This window comes from Juglans regia, chromosome 11 (assembly GCF_001411555.2).
Source record: "Juglans regia cultivar Chandler chromosome 11, Walnut 2.0, whole genome shotgun sequence".
Taxonomy (NCBI): Eukaryota; Viridiplantae; Streptophyta; class Magnoliopsida; order Fagales; family Juglandaceae; genus Juglans; species Juglans regia.
The window spans coordinates 4,963,105-4,985,204 of NC_049911.1; the positions used below are offsets into that span (position 1 = coordinate 4,963,105).

Here is a 22,100-nt window from a genome sequence, read left to right on the forward strand (position 1 = left end):
ATGAAAAAACCAACTCTTTCATAATAGATCCAACTTTTTTCAAAAGAAATACGTAAAACTTACAATCTCTAAGACCATATCTAACATTACTATTAATTCATATGATGGGATTTTGCAAATTTTGGATTTGGTTTTTGGAAGAGGAAATTATATTTTATAATGAATCTGATGAAGATGAAGGGTTGACAAATAGTCGGGTAGCACAAGGGCTGAACATAAGAACACGTTTATGAGGTTATTACTTTGTTCCTTCCATTTCTTTCTTCAATTGAGACAAAGATCTGATCCTCTCCATTCGGGAATTTTAACAAAGAGACATGAATTGGCAATTCATTTTAACAAATACTGAAAAAATCACCTAGAATGCTTATACAATCAAGACCACCACGGGTAGCGATTATGGCTTGAAATTTATTCTGGGGTCTTTTCATTTGGGGGTGGAAATGAAAGATCCAACAAAGAAACCTGCATTTGCTACACAATGAATATTATGCAGAGGCTGACAATAGTCCATTGTGCCGGAGCAGTGCCTCCGGTGAAGGTTCACGCCCACGGAATTCCACAAATACCTGGATGCAACAACGTTATATTGTTATGGATATCAGATAAGAGTCTTAACAATGTAAATTCAACTAGAAGGGTATCATTATGATGCAGCAAGTAATTGAGATCAAGCCATCCAATGCATCTTTCATCGGGAGAGCAAAACAGAGAAGCTATTTTCTAACCTCTAGGGGTGCTTTACCACCTCCAAGTGCAAGGATAGTCTCTCGGAACTTGTGCCCTGTTTCTTTCACAGCCTGTTGCAAGACATAATCACGCAATACGTAAAGCATGGTAAAATAAGCACATCTTCACAATGTTAGGGAGCTCTGACTGCTATGATTTCTGCCCAAACATATCTTCAGAAAGCCTTTATGGCAGTATGTAGTCTACAGTGTTAAAATAACAGAATAACAGAATTGTAAAAGGAACTTTTCTCCGTGCTTTTCATTATGCCAACAGTGGTCTATATATAGACTCTTACAAAAGAGAGAGAAGAGAATAAGTTTGTTATGCAACAGTAGAGAAATAACAGAAAGAAATACAATTCGTAAAGTGCTATTCTAAGTCTAAGTGCTGTGGTTGCTCTGCTGTTGATGCAGTGCCTCTTTTATATTTATCTTGATGATCAGTAGAGAGATGTAATATTTAAAACCCAAACGTGATACATAAGGGGATGGACCCCAGAGATTAGATGAGACTAAGGCTAATGGCCGATTGTATTGGGCCTGGCTAGAAGAAAACGGTAGCTGGTGGACTTTGGCAAGCGGACAGTCTAGGCACTGAAAAACAGCTTCGGTGGGACAAAATGACAAACATTTGGTTCTCAGAAGGCGACGAACAACGGCAAGAGAGGGGTGCCCCATCCGACGATGCCATTGAGAAAGGGAAGTGGATTCGCTGAGATGCACGGTTGGAGAGGAAGAACTGGTGCTTGGGAAGACGTAGAGACCGTCACGGGTTGGTCCGGTGAGGAGGAGGTTCTTGGTCGTTGAATCCTTCACACAGAAATGGGTTGAGTGAAACTCGAAAAAGAACTTGTTATCAATACAGAAATGAAGAACAGAGATTAAGTTTTTGGTTATTTTGGGCACATGAAGTAAGTTATGCAGATGAAAGGGAGAAGAAGAAGAAGAAGTGGAGAAAGAAGATGTACCAAAATTCTGAATAGAAAGACCGTTACCATCACCAACACGAATTGTGTCATTACCAGTATACTGTTCGGACGACAAATTCAGGTTAGCCAGATCATTGGTGATGTGGTGAGTAGCAGCAGAGTCCGGGTACCAAATATCCTCTGGGTGAGCACTTGGAGCAGTATAGTTGGCAGAGAACTGGTTTGAAATAGAGGAAGGAGCATGAAAACTGGAGGTAGAGTTATACTGGTATGAGTGATTGAATCGATTTCGGCATTGGAGGGCAACGTGACCATACTTGTTGCAAACTTGACAAGTAGGCCGTTGCATGTTGCTCTGCTGAGAACCATTGGGAGAGAAGACTCGACCACCTCGATTATTAGAATGTCTTCCTCTACCATGACCTTGTCTAACATTACGAAATGGGGCACGGCCACGATTTTGGGTTGCTGTAGTGAAGCTAGCCGAGAAGTCAGAGGAGGGTGTGGTGAGTTTGGCTGTGTGTGAGAGGCGACTCTCATGAATTAAAAGAAGTTGATATAAGTCATATGAAGTCAAGGGATCAGTGCGGGTGGTGATGGATGTGATAAATGGTTCGTAGGTTGGGCCTAAGCCATTGAGAATGTATGAGACAAGTTCCTTTTCGGAGATGGAAGTGCCAGTTGCAGCTAGAGAGTCAGCGAGAAGACAGACTTTGCCGAAAAAATCAGTGATGGATTGTTCACCCCGAGAGAGATTGGTAAGCTGGAAGCGAAGTTGAAATTCTTTGGCTTGGGATTGAGAGGAGAACATGGAAATCACTGAGTTCCATAGTTGTTGAGCAGTGGTAGAAGAGAGAACATGACCTAGGATGGAATCTGAAAGGGAAGAGAAAGAACACTGAGAACTAATTGATCGGTGCGTTTCCAAAGTGAGTAAGCAGGGTTGGGTTTAGGAGAAGAAGTAATAGATTCATAGATGAATTCGGGAGGTTTGGATTGAGTGCCATCAACGTAGCCATATAGATCCTGACCACGAAGATAAGCAGAGGTCTGGACTTTCCAGAGTAGGTAGTTTTCTGTGGTGAGCTTAGTGGTGACGATGTGAGAGGAGGAGTTGATGGAGGGTGAGGTGAGGGAGGAAGAAGAAGAAGCAAAGGAAGAGGCCATGGATTCAGTGGGACTGTTGAGTCATGAGGCTCGTGATACCATGTTAAAATAACAGAATAACAAAATTGTAAAAGGAACTTTTCTCCGTGCTTTTCATTATGCCAACAGTGGTCTATATATAGACTCTTACAAAAGAGAGAGAAGAGAATAAGTTTGTTATGCAACAGTAGAGAAATAACAGAAAGCAATACAATTCGTAGAGTGCTATTCTAAGTCTAAGTGCTGTGGTTGCTCTGCTGTTGATGCAGTGCCTCTTTTATATTTATCTTGATGATCAGTAGAGGCACATAGGTTAATATACAGAACTTTAATACATTGCTCATATGTCATACCAAGGATAATACAGTGTGAATACTGAATACGAACTTAATGTTGATGACCACAACAACACGATTAGTTCGGGCAAGTTTATCCTGAAGTCCTATGAGGGTTCTCCAACATGCCATGACCATGCTATCACCTAATATACAACCCACAAATCATAGGTAGACATTCATTTTCTTTTATAAATAACTTTCATAAAATTTGAAGATAACCCTTGATCCACATTAGGCAACATATTTGCGCATTCAGAAATACAATAGGCAATGTAACCACATTGTCAATGAGGTAAAACCAAAAACAGAGATCAATCAAGTGCAATGTGGTCCAACTCAGATTTAATGTATTTTGGGTAGTTTTTCATGGGCTTTTTGGGTCATTAGGAGCTCTCTAGTATGAGCTAGGTGTTTTCTTGTATACATCCAGTGTACTTGGCTGCTCCTATTGATGTATATAATATTTTTACTTGTAAAAAAAAAAAAAATCAAGTGCAATGTGGAGAGAACTCTAGTTTAGAAGCTATGTTCAATATGCGAAAGTGGAACTATAGTACATGATAAATTACATTAAGTTGCAAAACATTGAAGGCCAATCCTTCCAGACAGATCTTCCCAACATACCTTGCTGTCATCCAGTCCAGCATCCTCGAATGCAGAGAAGGCATCTGCTGACAACACCTCAGCCCACTGCCAAACGCAGAGATAATGCTTTCAATATAATTCGAAAGAAGCACAAATGGTAACAGGAGCAACCAGTAAAAAGCATGCCCACAGTTCAAAGAGGGTTCACACAGTATGAGAAAGAGAATTCTGAATATCACAGGAATAGATAATACCTTGTAACTGTAGTATCCAGCTGCATATCCACCTAATATTTGCAAAAAGTTGAACATAGAAAAATACATAGGGTTAAGGTTGCAGCTAAGTGAAAATGAAGCCTAAGTCAATGCAGATCTGACGGAGAAAAAACCTGCAAATATATGGCTGAAACCACAAAGGAAATTGTCTTCTGGTAGCGGAGGGATCACTTGTGTTCGTTCAGAAACCCTCCTATCAATATCATAGATGGATTCTGACCCACCAGGAACATACTTCGTATGCAGCTCCAAATCTAGATTTGCAAATCTTAACTGCAAAAATTACAATAAAATTTTGAAGAAATCTTTTTTTTTTTTTAATATAAGTAAATAAAATTTTGAAGAAATCTTATCAGTAATCTAAGAATTACCTGCTATATTAATTGTCTCATCACTCTTCTGATGTCAAACACTCGTTTGGAGTTTTGTCTTAGATTACATGACAAAATTTCTTGATTACATGAGATCAAACCTTTCTAGTACCCACTCAAGCCCCAGGCCTCATCCTATATCCTTCTTTTGAAATTGCAGGTGAATTTAACAATTTTTAGGGAACAGAAAAATTGACCAGGACAGGGGGAAGGTGACCAAGGCTCTGGAAACACCACCAAGCCCACCAAAATATATAACTATTTGGCTACCCTTATCATTCATCATGTATACTAAAGTGTGGAAAAGGTTAATGCCACCCTGTGGAAATGAGGTGTTCCAAACTTTTAATTTAGCAATTCACCAGTATAAAGTTGGATCATTAATTGGAATGATGAGGGGATGATATCTTTGCTCAATGGTCAAGCTAATGGATGTTGCAATTCCATACAGGTTGCTCATCATGCAGCATCACTCTCAAACTCCAAGTAAAAGCATTCTAAAGAATTATAATGGTTTTAACCATCCTCTTTCCCTATGGATCTTATTCCAAAAATAACCACAGCTCGCCCTCCTATACTTGCGCGCAAAATACACTTAGTTAAGTTACATGGTCTTCACTAAGTTACTTGAAGGTCAAAGATCGTTTAGTACTAGCACAGGCATGTGAACTGAAATGGAAACCCAATATTTAATCCAATTCACATCAGTAATACAAAATGATATAACACAAATAAAGGGAAAATACATGGAAGGAAAAAAATAAATAACACCAACCAAGCACACCGACCTGACGAAGACTTAGTGAGCCGGCACGAAAAGTCCTAGCTGCAACAAGCTTCAAATATACTTCTTCAGGGAGACTCTCCCCAGTTTCGTAATGCTTTGCAATGGCCATCAAAGTATCCCTAAAGATATCAACAGAAAATATGAAATATAAAAGAAGATATGCATTCAAATTCAAATAACCTGCATATGGTTGCATGATACCACTACAACAGAGGAAAAAGAAGTGTGTACATTTGGCTCCTTAAACCATGAGTAAGATCTAACAGAGGAAAAAATACACATTACGGGTAAGAACCAAGCACCTGTATCATGCATGTCAAGTACCCCTAACAGCTAACACCATGCAACATGGTAGTTTGAAGTACAATATGAAACACTTTCGTTGAAGTACAATATGGAGGTGTTCACAGGTTATGAAACTCTAATGCACCAAAGCTAAGGATCGATGTCAACATAATTACCTGTGATAACACCAGTTTTCCATGAACTGAGAAGGTAATTCAACGGCATCCCACTCTATCCCCCGAATACCAGCAACTAGACCCTCATCCTCCTTGGTCAGCATATGCTGAAGAGCATGACCAAATTCATGGAAGACAGTCTCAACCTGCAAAATAGCCATCATCAAATCTGACAACAAATTAAAAAAAAAAAAAAAACTGCAGAACCAAGAATAATCATCCGTAATTTTCCAATTTTCCAGCAAATAACACACGGAACTGACAAAAAAATATATTTCAACTCAACCATCTAGTTAAGAATAAGAGCAGTTCATCCTTCAGGTAGAATGCTTGTGGGGAAACTGTCTAGCCCAAAACTAATATGGTGGGTTTCAATAATGCACTTGTACTAATTATTAAGAACCTGAAGCGGTAATTGGTTCTAAAATATTTGTCGTTCTGTTATTGGTAACGTGCTTAATCTATTTAAAGTTTAATAAGATGATGTGAGGTGAGGGTTGAATTATAAGATCATCTAGGTATGTATTAAATGAAATCATAAAACTTGTAACTGGTATAGGCCCAGATCAATGCTATGAGCTGTTCTGGTCTTGCAGCTAGTACCATTCTCTTGTGGAATCCACAGAGAAAACACATGTTTCTCTCATTTCCCTTCTTTCCATGTTTTGGCTTTGTTCACAAGGATTCTCTTTTAAATTATTACATACTTTAGCCAGCGTACACACAAACTTGTAGGTAATAGCATTAAACAACATATCACAGGGACAGTTCCTAACACCTACATTGAGATACGCAAGAATTAACTCAGCAGCCTGGTATGCCTGTGCCAAGCCAAAGCCAAGGGCAGGCCTAGACAGTCTGTTTGTCAGAATTTTACAAATTACAGATAATATTCTAGAACTCAATGCAGCTGAGATTACCTCACGGAATGTCATTAGGCTTGGTTTGTTCCCCACTGGAGGCGATTGATTGCACACCATGTGGGCAACAGGCAACCTTACAGAGGAGCCATCACGTGACAGCACGCGACTTCGACCAACAACCTCATCCATCCATGCACCTCCCCTTTTCTCAGATGAACGGGTATATGGATCAAAATAGAAGTATGCAATGGGACTACCTGAAGAATCTTTGACACGATAGAATCTAACATCATTGTTCCAAACCTGAAATAACAGTCATTTTAATGGGATGTGAAATTAGGATCTAAATTACAGAAACCGAAAGAAAAACATGATGAAGCAACCTTTTCTTTTGGAAAAGTATGGAGGAACTAGAATATACTACCGGAGCTAAACCATCAGCTTTCTCAACCTCAATTCCAAAGAGTGTATTTGCAAGGTTAAACAGGCCATCCATAATCTTTGGCAAGGAGAAGAATGGGCGCAGTTCTTCCTGTAGAATAGCAGGGAAAATTTAGTTTCTCCACAAGAAGATTAATACTCATTCAACTATACCCAGGGAACTATATGTATGTGTATAGGGATCCATACACATACAAAATACCCCTACAAATTTTCAACTATAGAAAAAACAGTCTTGAGTTTTGTATTATTATCTATTCGCTCCTTGGGTTTTTCAATTTTATCATTTTACTCCTGTGTTCTAACAATTTTATCAATTAGGAACCTTCATCAGATTTCCCTTAACTAATCTAATAAATGCTGATGTGGCATGCCGCATGACTGAAAAAATAATAAATGTTAAAATTAAAATTCATTTAAGAAAAGAAAAGAAATCACTAAAAAAATACTTCAGAAAAATTACAAATAAAAAACAAATGAACACCCACAGAAATAAAAGTCCAAGATATTTTTAGAAAAATAAAAATTTATAAAAATAGGACACAAAAGCTCAAGAAAAAAAAATTAAAAAAAAAAAAACTGAAAGAATTAAAAACTTCAGAATTAAAAACACATATATACATAAAATTCTAAAAACTCCAAAACCTAAAAATTAAAATATAAAAAAGACTATGGGAGTGTGGGGAATGGGACTCCCCCACCCTCCGCAACTACGCCCCCCCTCCATTGGCTAACCCAAAATGAACCTTGGCAGAATACCCAAGCCACACTTGGGCTGGCTTGGGGGGTAGGCCTCGGTGGCCCACCCAAGGCAACCTAGGCCAAGCCTAGTTGGCCAAACCAAGTATTGAGGGAGAGAGGCCGTTCTGTTCCTCACGATCCAGGCAATGGTTGGGTGGGGAGGGCACTCCCCTTCTCCAGCAACCACTGTTCCTTCATTTTATTTTATTTATTTTTTTAAATTTAGGGTTTTTTAGATATATTTTATTCTTTGATTTCTAAGTTGTTAGATTTTTCAATTTTTTACTTAAAAAACATTTATACTCGGGAAAAAAAAAATATTTACATTTCTATTCTATTTTATGTGTCGTGGCGTCAACATTTTTGTTTGTTTAGTCAATATAAATCTTACAGAAAAATCTATTTTAAAAATTTACAAACCAAAGGAGTGAAACGGCAAACGTATAAAACTCAGAGAGACCGTTCTAATAATTAACTCATTTTTCAACCATAGAGAGAACTTCCCAGAATGGCAAACGTCTGTGTGTTTGCATGCATAACAGACAAATACATGTAGAATATACCCTCCAATTTTTCAACTATAGAGAGAGAGAGAGAGAGAGAGAGAGAATGTCTAAGAATTGGTTGACTAGACAGATATACTTATCTCCATTTAACCTGAAACAGTTGTAAAATTGCAATATCCAGGAGACAGGAGAATTATTTACTTTCAGACAGTTAAGGGAGTAGATCTGAATCTTCCAATAATTTTTTTTTGATAATTAATAAGATTTTTATTACCATAAATAGGCATAGCCCAAGTATACAGGAAGTATACAAGAGGATTAGAAATATAATTTCAAATATAAATTGGATTAGAAATGAATACACATAAACGTAGATCCAACCTCATTGATGTCAAATTTTGATTCACGAAGCCTCTCACTCCAAAAGTTGACGTCCCAATGGCTCAAATCATCAGCTTCTACTGCACCTTGATTCTTGGCAAAACTTCTAATGTCATTCATATCTACAAGGATCAAGCAAAAGGTCAAGTCCTTGGATACATCCAACATAAAAGATGTGTTGTGAAAGACTTGCATTAAGAATGAAATTTTGTGTAGACCAAAGAGATCACAGGCATAAAACATTACAAAACTTGAGCTAAGAAAAGCAACTTTTTTTTTTATAAGTGAAAAACAACTCTTTTTAAAGTCTAGAAGACTAGTTTTCTAAAGAAGTCTAGAAAGCTAGAGAAGTGGGAGAAACTTTCGCTCATTTTCTTCTTCTTGCTAGTTGGGGTTTTCTTTTCATATATTTTTCGTTACTTGGGTCACAATGCCCTGTGCTTCTAATAAAATTACGTTACTTATCAAGAAAAGAAAAGCAACTTCTTTTGAGAATAAGAGAACATTATAACCAAAATTCTAACTTTGCAATAAGTGGAACAGACAAAAATGTTATGCTTAATTTATGTGCGTACAGAAACATGCACACATTCCAGTTTCATACTGAGCAAAGTTTCAGTTCACAACGTGGCATCTGATGATCTTAAGTACATATTTAAATTAAATTAAATAAATAAATACCCAGATCATGTTTCCAAGACAACAGAAGAATTTAACAAAACAATGGCATAGCCCAACTGGTTTATATACTTCCATGCAGTAAAGCATATTGGGAATTAAGTTTCACTAATGCTTCATAAGATCATTCAAATAGTAATCTATTTACAACCATGAGTAAACTATGTACAGTGCACTACCTTGAACTGAAGCATTCCATGAAGCACTGCGAAGTTTTTCTAGAAGCTCTTCTGCTTTTTCAACAGTAGCCATTTTGGTTGCCATGCTTACCTGGTGAAATATATTTCAGAAAGTCGATCATAAAAAAGTGATGTTAAGAGATAGTAGAACATACCTCAGCATAATTGTTATAATTGAGAAGCTTAGCCTTCTCCAACCTAAGTTTCAAAATCTGGTCAATTATTGCCGTATTATCCAAATCTCCATTTGAGGCACGCGTTACATAAGCACGGTAGACTTCTTCACGCAAAGATCGATTTCGAGCATGTTGCATAATAGACATAAAACTTGGACCATCCAGCGTTATTATCCAAGGCCCATTCTCAGCATTAGCATTTTCATAACCCTGTGAAATAAATAGAGATGCATTGGCAATGATAGATAAGATAAAAACCAATCCAGTAGAATGGAGAAACAAAACAGGCATTTGTAACATCCTGAACTTTTGAGGTTTCTTTCTTTCTTAAGTCATTGCTTTTATGGGTGGGGGCCATAGTTTGTAACGGGCTAAGGGTCCATGACCTTCTACTTTCTATTGTAACCTCTAGCTAGGTGTTCCTCATGTATACTTCATGTGTACATGGGCTTTGCCTATTTCTATGAATATAACTTCTTGATTACCTATAAAAAAAAAAACTTTTGAGGTTTCTAATTTCAGAAAGTTAGGGTTCACAAATAAATAGGGTTTCTATTTCTAGAGAGTGAATTAGGGTTAGATCTAAAATTAGGCCCAAACCCACTAGACACCATGTAAGGATGAGCAAGCCCAAGCATCATCCTTGCCAAACCCATATAGCCCATGAAAGTGAGCCCGCATATGTTATACTCGAAACCTACTTGCACCACACTTCTAGTTGCAAGCACAAGTCTAGTTCTACTCCAACTACAAGTCACCTATTTCTACTCCAACCACAACTCCCAAGATAAACAAAACTCCCCACGCAACCACAACTCCTAGGGCAACTATGACTCCAAATGGCATTCAAACACTCCACTAAATCCATAACACTAGGATTATGACACCCCTTGGACTCTACACCCTCCAAATTCTATTTATAGATCCCATAGGACAGCCCACCTACCATTACATGAGCCCCAAGCACGGCCCATCCAAGGCCACGAAATTCTCTTATATTTTGTGCTAAAACCAAAAACCCAAAGCCCCATATCCCTCCCTTGCTACAATACTCACACCACACCCCAAGCAAGAAGATCAAGATCCAAACCACTTAGCCAAGCTGTGTACTCCAACCCAACCTTTGGATCAACCTCTGCCTTTCGGTAACTCTCTCTCTCTCTCTCTCTCCCCCCTTTTCTCTTTTAATGATAGGCATGTTAGATAAATTGCATGAGATCATATGAAATTAGTGAAACTTGGATTTCATAAAGGGAGAGGAAATAGTAAATACTCATGCTATAATTAGGCTTTATGGCATTAGAATGCATCTTTATACATGGGATTGGACAAGCATGCATATAGGATGATTATTTGAATAAAATCATGCATATTTGAGGACCTAGACTCACGCTTTTAATGGTTTAAACATAAGACAGATTTTACAAAGATAGATCATGAGCAATTTGGGTGACATGTAGTATAGGCTTGACCATGGATGGATGCATTAAGGTTCAGATTATATGAACTCAAATTACTAAGTGTTAATAGCATCAATAGTCATAGGTTTGCTAGACAAGATTAGGTTTGAAGATCTTTTTTTTTTTATATATATAAGTATATTAATAAAAGAATAGGCAAAAGCCATGTTCAATACAAAGATTGTCTTAGCTAAGTAAGAGCATTAGAAACAAGGAAAGCATGGAAATCTTGGCCGTTAAAGTTAACAGCAATAGCCCAAGTACAAAGAGTTCTAAAAAAGAAAGCAATTAGTTCCTCCAATGATCTTTCTTTGTCCTCAAACGTTCGTTCATTGCACTCCTGCCATAAACACCACATGACGCAAATAGGCAACATTTTCCATACAGCCTTGATCTGTTGGTTACCTCTTTAGATCTGTCCAACTAGCCAACATCTCCACTACAGACTCGGGCATAACCCACCCCAAGCCTAGTCTTCTAAATACTTCATTCCAAATCCCTCAAGCTATATCATAATGTGGTAGAAGATGGTCCACAGATTCACTCTCATTCTTGCACATGCAGCATCAATCTGCGATGATCACCCCTCTTCTTCTCAAATTATCCGTTGTGAGGATCTTACCCAAAGAACCCGTCCACACAAAACGCTGCTTTGAGAGGCGTCTTGTGTCTCCAAATCCTTTTCCAAGGGAACTAAGATGGAGGTTCTTTTGACAGAGATTTATAATACGAGCGAACCGAGAATAAACCTTTCCCCGTAGGTATCCACCACAACATATCAGCTTGATGGTTACTGCATTTGACTGAATACAAGTGGCTGAAAAGAGCTGCAAAACTGTCAACTTCCTAATCATGTGCCGCCCGGCTAAAATTAATGTTCCATTGAATTTGTTCCCCCACTATCACCATAACTTCCGCCACAGAGACATCAATGGCACTTGCCACCCTAAAAAGAACAAGAAATAGATCCTTTAAAGCACCATTACCACTCCAAGTATCATACCAAATTTGATCCTAGTCCCCTCTCCAAGACAAAATCTTGTGTGCTTGGCAAAAACCCCTTATCCTCTTCTTATATGTTTCCACAAACCCACACCATATGCCCCACTCACTTCATTGGTACACCATCCCCCCATAATTCTCCATATTTACTCTCAATCACCAGTTTCCATAAAACCTCAGGTTCTTTATAGTATCTCCACAACTATTTCCCACGTAAGGCCCGATTAAAGATTCTCAAATTTCTAATGCCCAAACCACCAGAAGAGATAGGTCTACATACTTTTTCCCACCTGACTAGGTGGAATTTAAACTCTTCACCCAATCCTCCCCATAGGAAATCTCGTTGAAGTTTCTCAATGCTAACTGCCACACTTGCTGGGATAGGGAACAAAGACAAACAATTGGTCGGTAAGTTAGACAATGTAGTCTTTATCAAGGTAATCCTACCACCTTTTGACAAATACAATCTCTTCCATCATGCTAATCGACGCTCTACTTTCTCAATCACTGTATCCCATATAGAAGCCACTCGCGAGGAGGCCCTCAATGGAAGACCAAGGTATGTCATAGCGAGTGAAGCAATCTTACACCCTAGAGTATTAGCCAACTGTCTTAGACGCTACACACCTCCAATAGGCACCATTTCTAATTTATCCAACTTCACTTTCAACCCTAAAACTGCTTCAAAGCAAAGAAGGAGGGCCTTTAATACACATATCTGATTGTTATTTACCTCACAAAAGATAAGAGTGTCATCTGCAAACAATAAATGCGAAATATTAATAAATCCCCCACCCGGGGAACCTATCGAATAACCATTCACACGCCCATTTGCAACTAGGGTTGAGGTCATTCTGCTCAAAGCCTCCATTACAATAACAAACAGTAATGGTGACAGCGGATCTCCTTGTCTAAGGTCTCGTGTGCTGTTAAAAAAACCTATTGGACTTCCATTTATCAGAACTGAAAATTTTGCCATAGATATACACCAACAGATCCAAGATCTCCATCTTTCCCCAAAACCACACCTCCTTAAGAGCTCAAGCAAAAATTCCCAATTAACATGGTGATACACTTTCTCCATGTCTAGTTTGCATATAACCCCAGTACTACCAGCTTTCAGACTGCTGTCCAGACATTCATTTGAGATAAGGACCATATCTAGGATCTGTCTATCATTTACAAAAGCATTTTGAGGCTTTGAGATTATCTTTCCCACTACCTCACTAAGGCGATTCGCAAATACCTTAGAGAGGATCTTGTAAACCCCATTTATTAGACTAATGGGTCGGAACTCCCTGATCTTCTTAGCCCCAACCCTCTTCGGAATCAAAGCAAGAAAGGTGGTGTTTAGGCTTTTCTCGAATTGTCTAGCCGAATGAAACTCCCGGAACACCTTCATGAGATCATCCTTTAATACCTCCCAGCATGTTTGAAAAAGGCCTATAGAAAACCCATCAGGACCCGGAGCCTTGTCTTTGGCCATCTTCCTCACCACTTCGAAGACCTCAACCTCCTCAAATGGCCTCTCCAAACGAATACCATCCATAGGCCCAATAGAGTCGAAAGCTAACCCATCAGGCTTTAGTCGCCAACCCTCCTGCTCAGAAAGTAGTTGTTCAAAGAACCCAACTACATGATCATTAATTCTCTGCTCATCCTTACAATCTGCCCCATCTATCTTCAGCATCTCAATATTATTAGATCTTCTATGTGAATTGGCTACCTTGTGAAAAAACTTAGTACATCTATCTCCTTCCGTCAACCATAACGCTCTCGACTTTTGCCGCCATAATATCTCTTCTAAAAGAACGATCCTCTCAAGATCTGCAACCAGCACTAGCTTTTTAGTTAATTCTTCCTGTGTTAAGGTCCTGGACTCTTGTAGCCTTTCCATTTCAGCTATCTCCCTTGTCTTGGTTTTCTTGTGTTCCTCAATGTCGCCAAAAGACTGCCTATTCTACAATTTTAAGTTCTCAATTTACCCGCCAACATAAAACTTGGAGTGCTCTAAAAATGATAAGATGACCACCACTATTTGACCCTATCAACAAAACCTTCCGTTTCCAACCACATGTTTTCAAACTTAAAATACCAACGTCTTCTTTGAATCCCACCAGAATCCAACATTATAGGCCAATGATCCGAAAATATCCGAGGCAATCTCTTTTGCCAAACCTCCAGGAAGTGACTTTCCCAAGGGAAATTAAGAATCTATCTAGTCGAGACCATATCTGATTATTGGCCCACGTACATAAGCCCCCCGCCATTGGTAGATCCACTAAGTTCAACTCAAAGATACATTTCGAAAAATCAGACATAGCTGGGCGCAGTCTTCTATTACCGAAGCTCTCACTAGAAAATCTTGTAATATTGAAATCTCCACCAATACACCATGGAAGACCCCACCAATTGTATACATCGGCTAGTTCATGCCACAAAAGTCTATGATCAATGTCTAAATTTGGACCATAAACCCCTGCCAATGCCCAGAAAAAGCCATCTGAGACGCTCTTAAATGAGCATGCTATCGAAAATAACCCAATAAACTCCTTTTTCTCCACCACCCTTTGATCCCACATCACCAAAACACCTTCTGAGGCCCCATTAGCTGCCAAATGTACCCACCGCACGTGTGTGCAGCTCCATAAACTTCTTACAATTCTTGTGGTGATAACTTTCAACTTCGTCTCCTGTAAGCAAACAATGTCCGCCTTCCACCCTCGTAACAAGTTTCTTACTTGAAGACACTTACTTGACTCATTTAGACCGCAGACATTCCATGAAACAATTTTTGGTTTCATTTGGGAAAGGCCAGCCCTTTCCTTTAGTCCTCTCCCAGCTAGAGCTACCTTCAGAGTTCATTGACCAAGTCAACCTCATAAGTTCACGATGTTTCTTGGATCCCACTATCTTTTGGTATTGATGACCCCGCTTCGATAGCCGTGAGTAATGCCATGAACTGCTCCTCGTAACCTTCACACTTCAAACTCACCATTTCCTGAATATCTTTTACTGTGTTAAAAACCCAATCTAATGCACTTGACTGATATGGAAACAAACACTTCAACAGGATAGGATTTTGGATTCGAAATTCCGATTGATCCTCCATATGCTCTTCTCCTAATACCAAACCCACTTCCCCAATAGGGTTGTTTGACACCTGAATAAGCCTCTGGGAGTTCTCCTCATCAGAAAGGAAGAAGTCTTCACTGGCCGAGTCCCCTGTTTCACTGTCCCCCATAAAAACGACATCGTTAAACGGCACAGGGCAACTCACCGAACCCTCGCCACCTCCCCCACACTCCGTCGGCAGTTTCTGTGCACTCCCCGGAGGAGGAAGTGCACTCGGTGGTGGTGGAAGGTCCACTTCTAGAACTGTCACGTTCTGTTTCATCGCCTGCGTATGCTTCCCGCCCTCCTGATGATCCACCACCTTGGTCGACAGCTTCTGAGGTCGTCGCGACGAGGATTCTGGCAAGTCCACCGCCCTCTGGTGGCGGCGCGGCAACAACTCCCGCGAAGAAGGCTTCCTTCCTCCCCCCGCAAAAACTTACCTAGGCCTCCACACTTTTCGGGCCCTAGGATTGGGCCTCCATCCTTGTCCATAAGGGTCACGGGCCTGACTTAGACTCGGCTCATAATGGCCCAAACAATAAAACGAGCCCCTTGTCGACCCCTCCACCTTTCCTCCCCTTAAACGCTTCGTTTCGTCCATCACCAAACCATCCCCAACAATACTCAACAACTTGGCCACTTCCCTTTGCAAATTCCCCAACTGCAACTGCACATCCCTCACATGCAGTGTACCTCCCGCACGTCTCTTTCACACTCTCTTTCCCAAAAGAAGCCCTAAGGCACTCGAGACTCTTCACAATCGTATCCGCCCCAGCCGGCCCCATTTCTTGACACCACGAAGGACACCATCGGAGTTAATTCTTCTTTATAGGATTTCGAATGTGCCACCTCCCCCCACTGCCTCCTCTGAACATCGCCACCAGACCCAACTCTCTTTCTAACCACCTGGGTGACCTCTCTCAGCACCTCCCTCATTCTTCTCCATCCCCTTCCCCCCTCTTCTTCAGGAATAAAAATGAAGCTACGGCACCCCCTTCAGTATACACCGCAACCTCCAAGAATCTACCACATTTATCGGAGCATCTCTGCACAATGAAACTCCGATAATCCTCCCTTATTGACTAGTAGTCCTTTCTAACACCAATCTCACTCTCCTCCAAAGCTCTCACAAGCCACTGCGCAGTGCTCAACCCCATCAATAACTCCTACTTAAACCTCCTACCTCTCTTAGTGATACGTACTCCTCTCACGAAGGAGAAAATCTTTGATTCAATGACAAGCTCCCAAGAGCTTCCCATCTTAGACATCATCGACAGAGTTAATAAAACTAACTAACCACCATCCTCAACGGCAACAACAAGGAAAAATTATTTTACTGTTTTTCGCCCACGTACGTCATGTCATGATATATACTTGGCTAAATGGTTTGAAGATCTTAAGAGTACATAGGTATGAATTATCTTTTTTATATAAGTAAATAGGTACGAATTATGACGAAGGATGATGGACTAAGAGATTAAAGTGATTAAATATGTAGTCACGTATATTTTAAATGTTTTGGTCATTGTGAGAAAGCAGTTGTAGGAAGGGGCTTGACTCAGTGGGACGAAACAGAGGCCTAGGAAGTTTATGAGACATTTAGGCCTCGTTTTTTTTCAAAAAACATCTCATCTCATCTAATTATTACAATTTTCTCAACTTCCAATACAAAATAAAGTAAATAATTCAACTTTTTCAAATCCCAAAACAAAAATAATATTAAAATATATATTTTAACAATACTTTATTCAACTTTTTAACTTTAATCTCATCTCTGAAAACAAACGAGCCATTAGTTTTCTACTTTCAGTCATTAAATTTATTTTGCTAAGCACATGAGAGTTAAATGATTTTCAATAAGTGTTTCTGCAGACTCTGAAATTTCAGTGAAGTATGTTTTATGATGGAATCTTTTATACCGAGCTTCTACGTAAATGGTTTTAGTGGTTAGTAGCATTCAACATGCCCTCGATTTCAAAAAATGACGTTATTCTTAAACCTAGGGGAACAGGGTGTTACAAGATAAGCACAATAAAGGGATATCAACAAGGACTACCTTAGACACTGCTGTCTGTGCAGCCAATCCAAGAGCAGTAGCAGGCAATCCTTCTATTTCTTTCTTATCCATAATTAGTTTTTCAAACTTCTTTGTGGCATCCAAAACATTCTCGTCAAATTTTTGAGATAATCTTTCCAATTCCTGAAATGAAATCATGGTGAAAAGCAAGTAATGGCAAAGCCAAGTAGCAAAATAAACTAAAATGACAAAAACCATAATTATTAATCCTATTTGGTACAAGTCTGAGTCAATAGTTCAACACCGGCGGTTTCCACTTATTTTTATAATTAAAAGATTTTATTCATTGAAATGGGCATAGCCCAAGTGCACACATCCACTGTTTCCATATTAAAGGAGGAAGAATTACAGTATTCTAATATAATATCAGTTAGTTACAACCTCTACCCTTCTCACACTTCTTCCTAAAAAAAAAAAGGAAGAAGAAGAAGAAGAAGAAGAAGAATAAGAAGTGAAGAAGAAATAGGAGATGTTGTTTTATGAGCTTATATAGAAGATTCTCCTACAGACCCAACAAAGGCCATGGCACATATTAGCATATAATTGTAGCTAAAGGCCTATCCTATTAGCATGATTAGATACAAACCACTTCCATGTGCAATTGTGTTATGTGGATTCTCATATACACACACACAGACAGAAAGCGACAGAGAGAGAGAGAGAGAGAGAGAGAGAGAGAAAAAAAAACAAGAGCTCATGACTTGATGCAAAAATTTACTAAAAAATGGAAAAGTAGCTTAAAGAACACCTGCTCAATTTTGTTAAATTGGTCTCTTTTATCATCTTCAAGAGAAACACCATTAAGAATCGCTTCCCTTAACTGTACTGCAAGGGAATAAGGTCATTTGAAGTATCAGACAATGCAAGTTGAACCCAAAACACATAGAAACATTTAGGCCTCGTTTGTATTCGTAACCCACCTCAACTCATCTCATCTCATCTCATCATTACAATTTTCTCAAATTCTCACACAAAATATAATAAACAATTCAACTTTTTCAAATTTCAAAACAACTTTCCTAAATTTCCACACAAAAAATAATAAATAATTCAACTTTTATTCTATTATTCACAAACCATCTCTACTCATCTCTGAATCCAAACCACTCCTTAATTAATGATAGAAATTACAGTGTAGATGATATAGTTTCAACACAGAATTAGGTTGCAAAATAACAGTGTCTTATTAAAAAAAAATATAAAGCAAATCAAGATTAGACTGACAAAGCTAGGTGGTGCAGGCATAAAAAATGGAATCAAGTAACAAAGATAGGATATGCACTTCAGTCAAGATTCAAGAAACAGTTAAGAAACCATGTCAAGTTGCTTTTTTTCCAATCATTTCTTTTACTCCTCTCCTTCCATACCCAACAACCTAATCAGCAGCCCATCATTCTTTTTATTCGCGCTGGGTGTCCGGGACAAAGTCTCAACTAATCAGCAGCCCAGCATTTGATTTAAGGATGTAAGTATTTAAACAAACTGAGTCACGAAGCCTAACATAGTCAACAAAAAAGAAAAATATTTTTTTCAAAAGTAGAAAAACAGAACAATATTAATAATGGAAGGTATGGATGCTATTTCACCCACCCTTGACAGAAAGAAAACCTGCCAGTGGTACCTTTTTTCCGTCAACTTGTGAACAGGTAAAAGTGTCTACCCAAAAAAAAAAAGACAAGAACCAAAAAGGAGAAAAAGACAGATAACAAGGTTGAGCACACATATACAACAAAAGAAGAGGGAAGAAAACAGGTGCAGATACCCTCCCCACTAAACATAATATAGAAAGATTGTTATGATCTTGAGGGCATATATACCCTCGCCACTAAACCCTCAGAATCAGAACATTCCAGAGACATTGGTTAAACCTTTAACCCTCAAGAGTTAGGATCATAACAAAGATGTTGGAGATGCTCACATTCCACGATACGTTTATGAGCATCACTCAGTGACTGCCAACCAGGAGATTCTTGAATAGCTTTAAACGCATTGTAAATTGCTTTACTTTGTCCCAACCTCAGCTGAAACTTAACCTTCTCTGGCTGCGAACGACAAGCAAACAATGTTATCACTCAACTAAAGAGTTCCATAAAATTGAAAATGAAGGCAGAAATTCATGGGCCTGAAACAGATCAGATTAAGTTCAAATAACAGTTTATCTGAGAGTCGCTACAAGGGAAGCCTAGAGTGAAGACTAATTGTAACATTTTCTGGCACAGTCACCCACGAACTAAAGAAGAAACTGAACCCTAAAGCATTGACATTCGCAATTTGATTCTAGATTTTGGTTTTTTCCTTTAGGGTTGGTTTGGTTACACAAACTAAACTATCTCATCTCATCTCATATAATTATTACAACTTTTTTAAACTCTCACACAAAATATAATAAACAATTCAATTTTTTCAAATCTCAAAACAAAAATAATATTAAAAAATAATATTTTAACAATATTTTATTCAACTTGCAACTTTTATCTCATCTCATCTCATGTAACCAAATGAGGCCTTAATGACGGAATAAAAACAATATCCAAGTATTCACGGCTCAAAGGTCCAGCCACCCACGAACTATAGAAGAAATCGAACCCTAAAACATTGACCTCTGCATTTTAATTCTAGTTTTGTGGTTTTTCTTTAAAGTAGGAATAAAAAAAATACCCGAGTGTTCATGGCTCAAATGACACAACAAGCATATTCGTAAAAGATCAAATAGTTACCTGAACTTCTTCAATGGCAGAACGGAGCTCGGGAGAATCCTTGACAGCTTTCAGATGATTGACAATCCCCCAGACCACAGTCAAACGGTCTACAATCTTCTCCAATGGCTCAACCAACTTCGGCCATGAAGGCTCCACTTTGCGCTCCAATTCCACCAAATCATCCTCCTGCAGAACCCATTATCGAAAACAAACAAAAATCAAAGCCCAGTAACCAAAACATTATTAAGTTAAAAAAACAAACAAACAAACAAACAACAGACAAAAAGGGAAAAAAAAGGACCAGCAACCAAAGGTCCAAAACATTAAAAAAAAAAATCAAAACCCTAAACAAACAAAGATAACACTAGAAATCCAGAAACCAAACAGAACACAGAGAGCCCAAAGTCCAGAAACAAGACAAAACGATCAGAACACGAACCAAACACACAAAAATAGAACAAACCCAGAAACCAAAACTCAATAAAAGAATCAACTACAAAACAAAACATACAAGCTTCTTCAAGAGGGCACGGATCCCGGGGGAAACGTGTTTGGCTTCAACGACATCGAACGGGGGGAATTCAAAATCTAGAAGAAGGGGGTTGGCTTCGATGGGTAGTTCCACAGCCGAAGTGGCGGCCATTGGTAGAGAAGAAAGCGAAGAGCAAGAATGAGAAAGCCAAGGAGCTGTACAAGTGGGCCTGTGGAGTGCCGGGAGGCAGGAGGAGGAGGAGAAGGAAAAAGAACAGAGGTGGCAGGGACTGGAGAATTGTTTGGGAGATAAAAGGGGAGGTGGAGTGCGCTTTAGTAGCGGGTAGACTGATTGGGTGACACAGATGCGTGATGCCAACAACGTGTTAACTATTATTGGAAGAAGGGCTCCGAGTATTCGTCTCTTTGGTATCGCAGATGCGGCCTTCATTTCCCTTTGTTTCCTATGACCTTGTCTACTCTGTTTTGTTCTTTGTTTACTTGGAAACAAACTACAGGCTGCATCACGTGATTGGTGCTCAAGGTGGCACTTCTGTCACTTTTCTAGCTCAGATTTAAAAGACGTTGGTCACTCTTGAATGATTTAGTTTGGTTCCTTGATTGAACTCAGCTTAGCAGAGTTTAGATTTAGACTTATTATAATATTTAAAAATTCAACTCTCAAATCATTAAACGCGTCTCAACTTAAAATTTAGTACTATGCAAATCTCCAAGAATTCCAACTCCATTCAACCTCCTCTCTGATTCTGACTCCGACAGAGTTACAGTGGTAAAAAATTAGAGTTGGAATCGGAGTGACTATGAAAATTTAAATGGAGCCGAAGTTAGAGTTCAAAGTCTAGGGGGACTCCGCATTCGGCCTCCAAACTCCAAAAGCTTTAAAAAAATATAGATGCATCTATGTTTTTTGTTATACCTAACTTAAACGAAGGCGTAGGAACGACGTCATTTTGCAACGTAAAGAATAAGTCATCGTTACCTTTCTTTTTCATTTCTTCTTTCCTCTCAATTCTCACCGTGAGTTCCTCTTCCTCTAGTACAGTGTAGAGGTAGATTTCTTCATGCCACCGTTGCCGCAATGTCGCACCACCATTTGCCTTATTGCCGCTTTCACACCGCCGTCACAGCATCAATTGCTAATTGATAATTTTAGGATTTTCATTTTCAATTTAGGAATTATATACTGTTATATATTGGTAATTGCCGAGGCCTCACATTGATTATTGCAAGACCTCCACTTTCTAATGCTATCTTGGTGTTGCATTGATTTTACCATAAATCTCTTTTGAACATAACTTTATTTACACAAGTATGTAACAGAGTATGAAATCAGAGGCACCTTAGTCCTTCGGCTTTGAGCACAATAATTTTGTAGTTCTTAGAGGCACATTATTATATCGTAAATAAGGTTCTATCTTTCTGAAGCTTTAAAGACGGTCCTTGCAATTTAAATATTGGGATAAATTCAAAATCAGATCTTTTCCGAGCGGTGTTTTTCTCAACTTTTTTTTTTTTCATTTAATTGCATTGAATTATCTAGTTGTTTTAGTTTGCTTTTGTTGTGTTGTTGAATATGGACGCGAGCTTCTGATTGATTTGCTCGTATTGTGCCATCCATCAGAAAAACTAGGAGGAGATGAATGAATTGTAATTAATTGCAAATTT

General features: G+C 38.8%; 1 protein-coding gene across 1 annotated transcript; it reads right to left on the minus strand.

The window, feature by feature from the left end:
* Positions 1 to 131: 131 nt before the first annotated feature.
* LOC109003383 (probable cytosolic oligopeptidase A) lies at positions 132 to 20,905 on the minus strand. Its single transcript, XM_018981499.2, has 17 exons — positions 20,455 to 20,905; positions 19,962 to 20,129; positions 19,163 to 19,286; positions 17,993 to 18,069; positions 17,224 to 17,367; positions 9,568 to 9,798; positions 9,413 to 9,503; positions 8,556 to 8,677; positions 6,911 to 7,018; positions 6,544 to 6,789; positions 5,624 to 5,769; positions 5,164 to 5,281; positions 4,118 to 4,277; positions 3,984 to 4,015; positions 3,769 to 3,834; positions 729 to 800; positions 132 to 569 (listed from the first exon to the last, which is right to left on the minus strand). Exons 1-17 carry the CDS (start codon positions 20,863 to 20,865, stop codon positions 489 to 491), a joined length of 2,397 nt encoding a protein of 798 aa, XP_018837044.1. The 5' UTR covers positions 20,866 to 20,905; the 3' UTR covers positions 132 to 488.
* Positions 20,906 to 22,100: the final 1,195 nt, after the last annotated feature.

Excerpts from the sequence above, each read along its gene's own strand:
- LOC109003383 (XM_018981499.2), bottom strand. The coding sequence starts at position 20,865 with ATGAAGGCCGCATCTGCGATACCAAAGAGACGAATACTCGGAGCCCTT. Across the intron at positions 9,504-9,567 it reads ATTATAACAATTATGCTGAG|GTAAGCATGGCAACCAAAAT; the intron begins GTATGTTCTACT and ends ATATTTCACCAG. Across the intron at positions 801-3,768 it reads CTGGACTGGATGACAGCAAG|GCTGTGAAAGAAACAGGGCA; the intron begins GTATGTTGGGAA and ends GTCTTGCAACAG.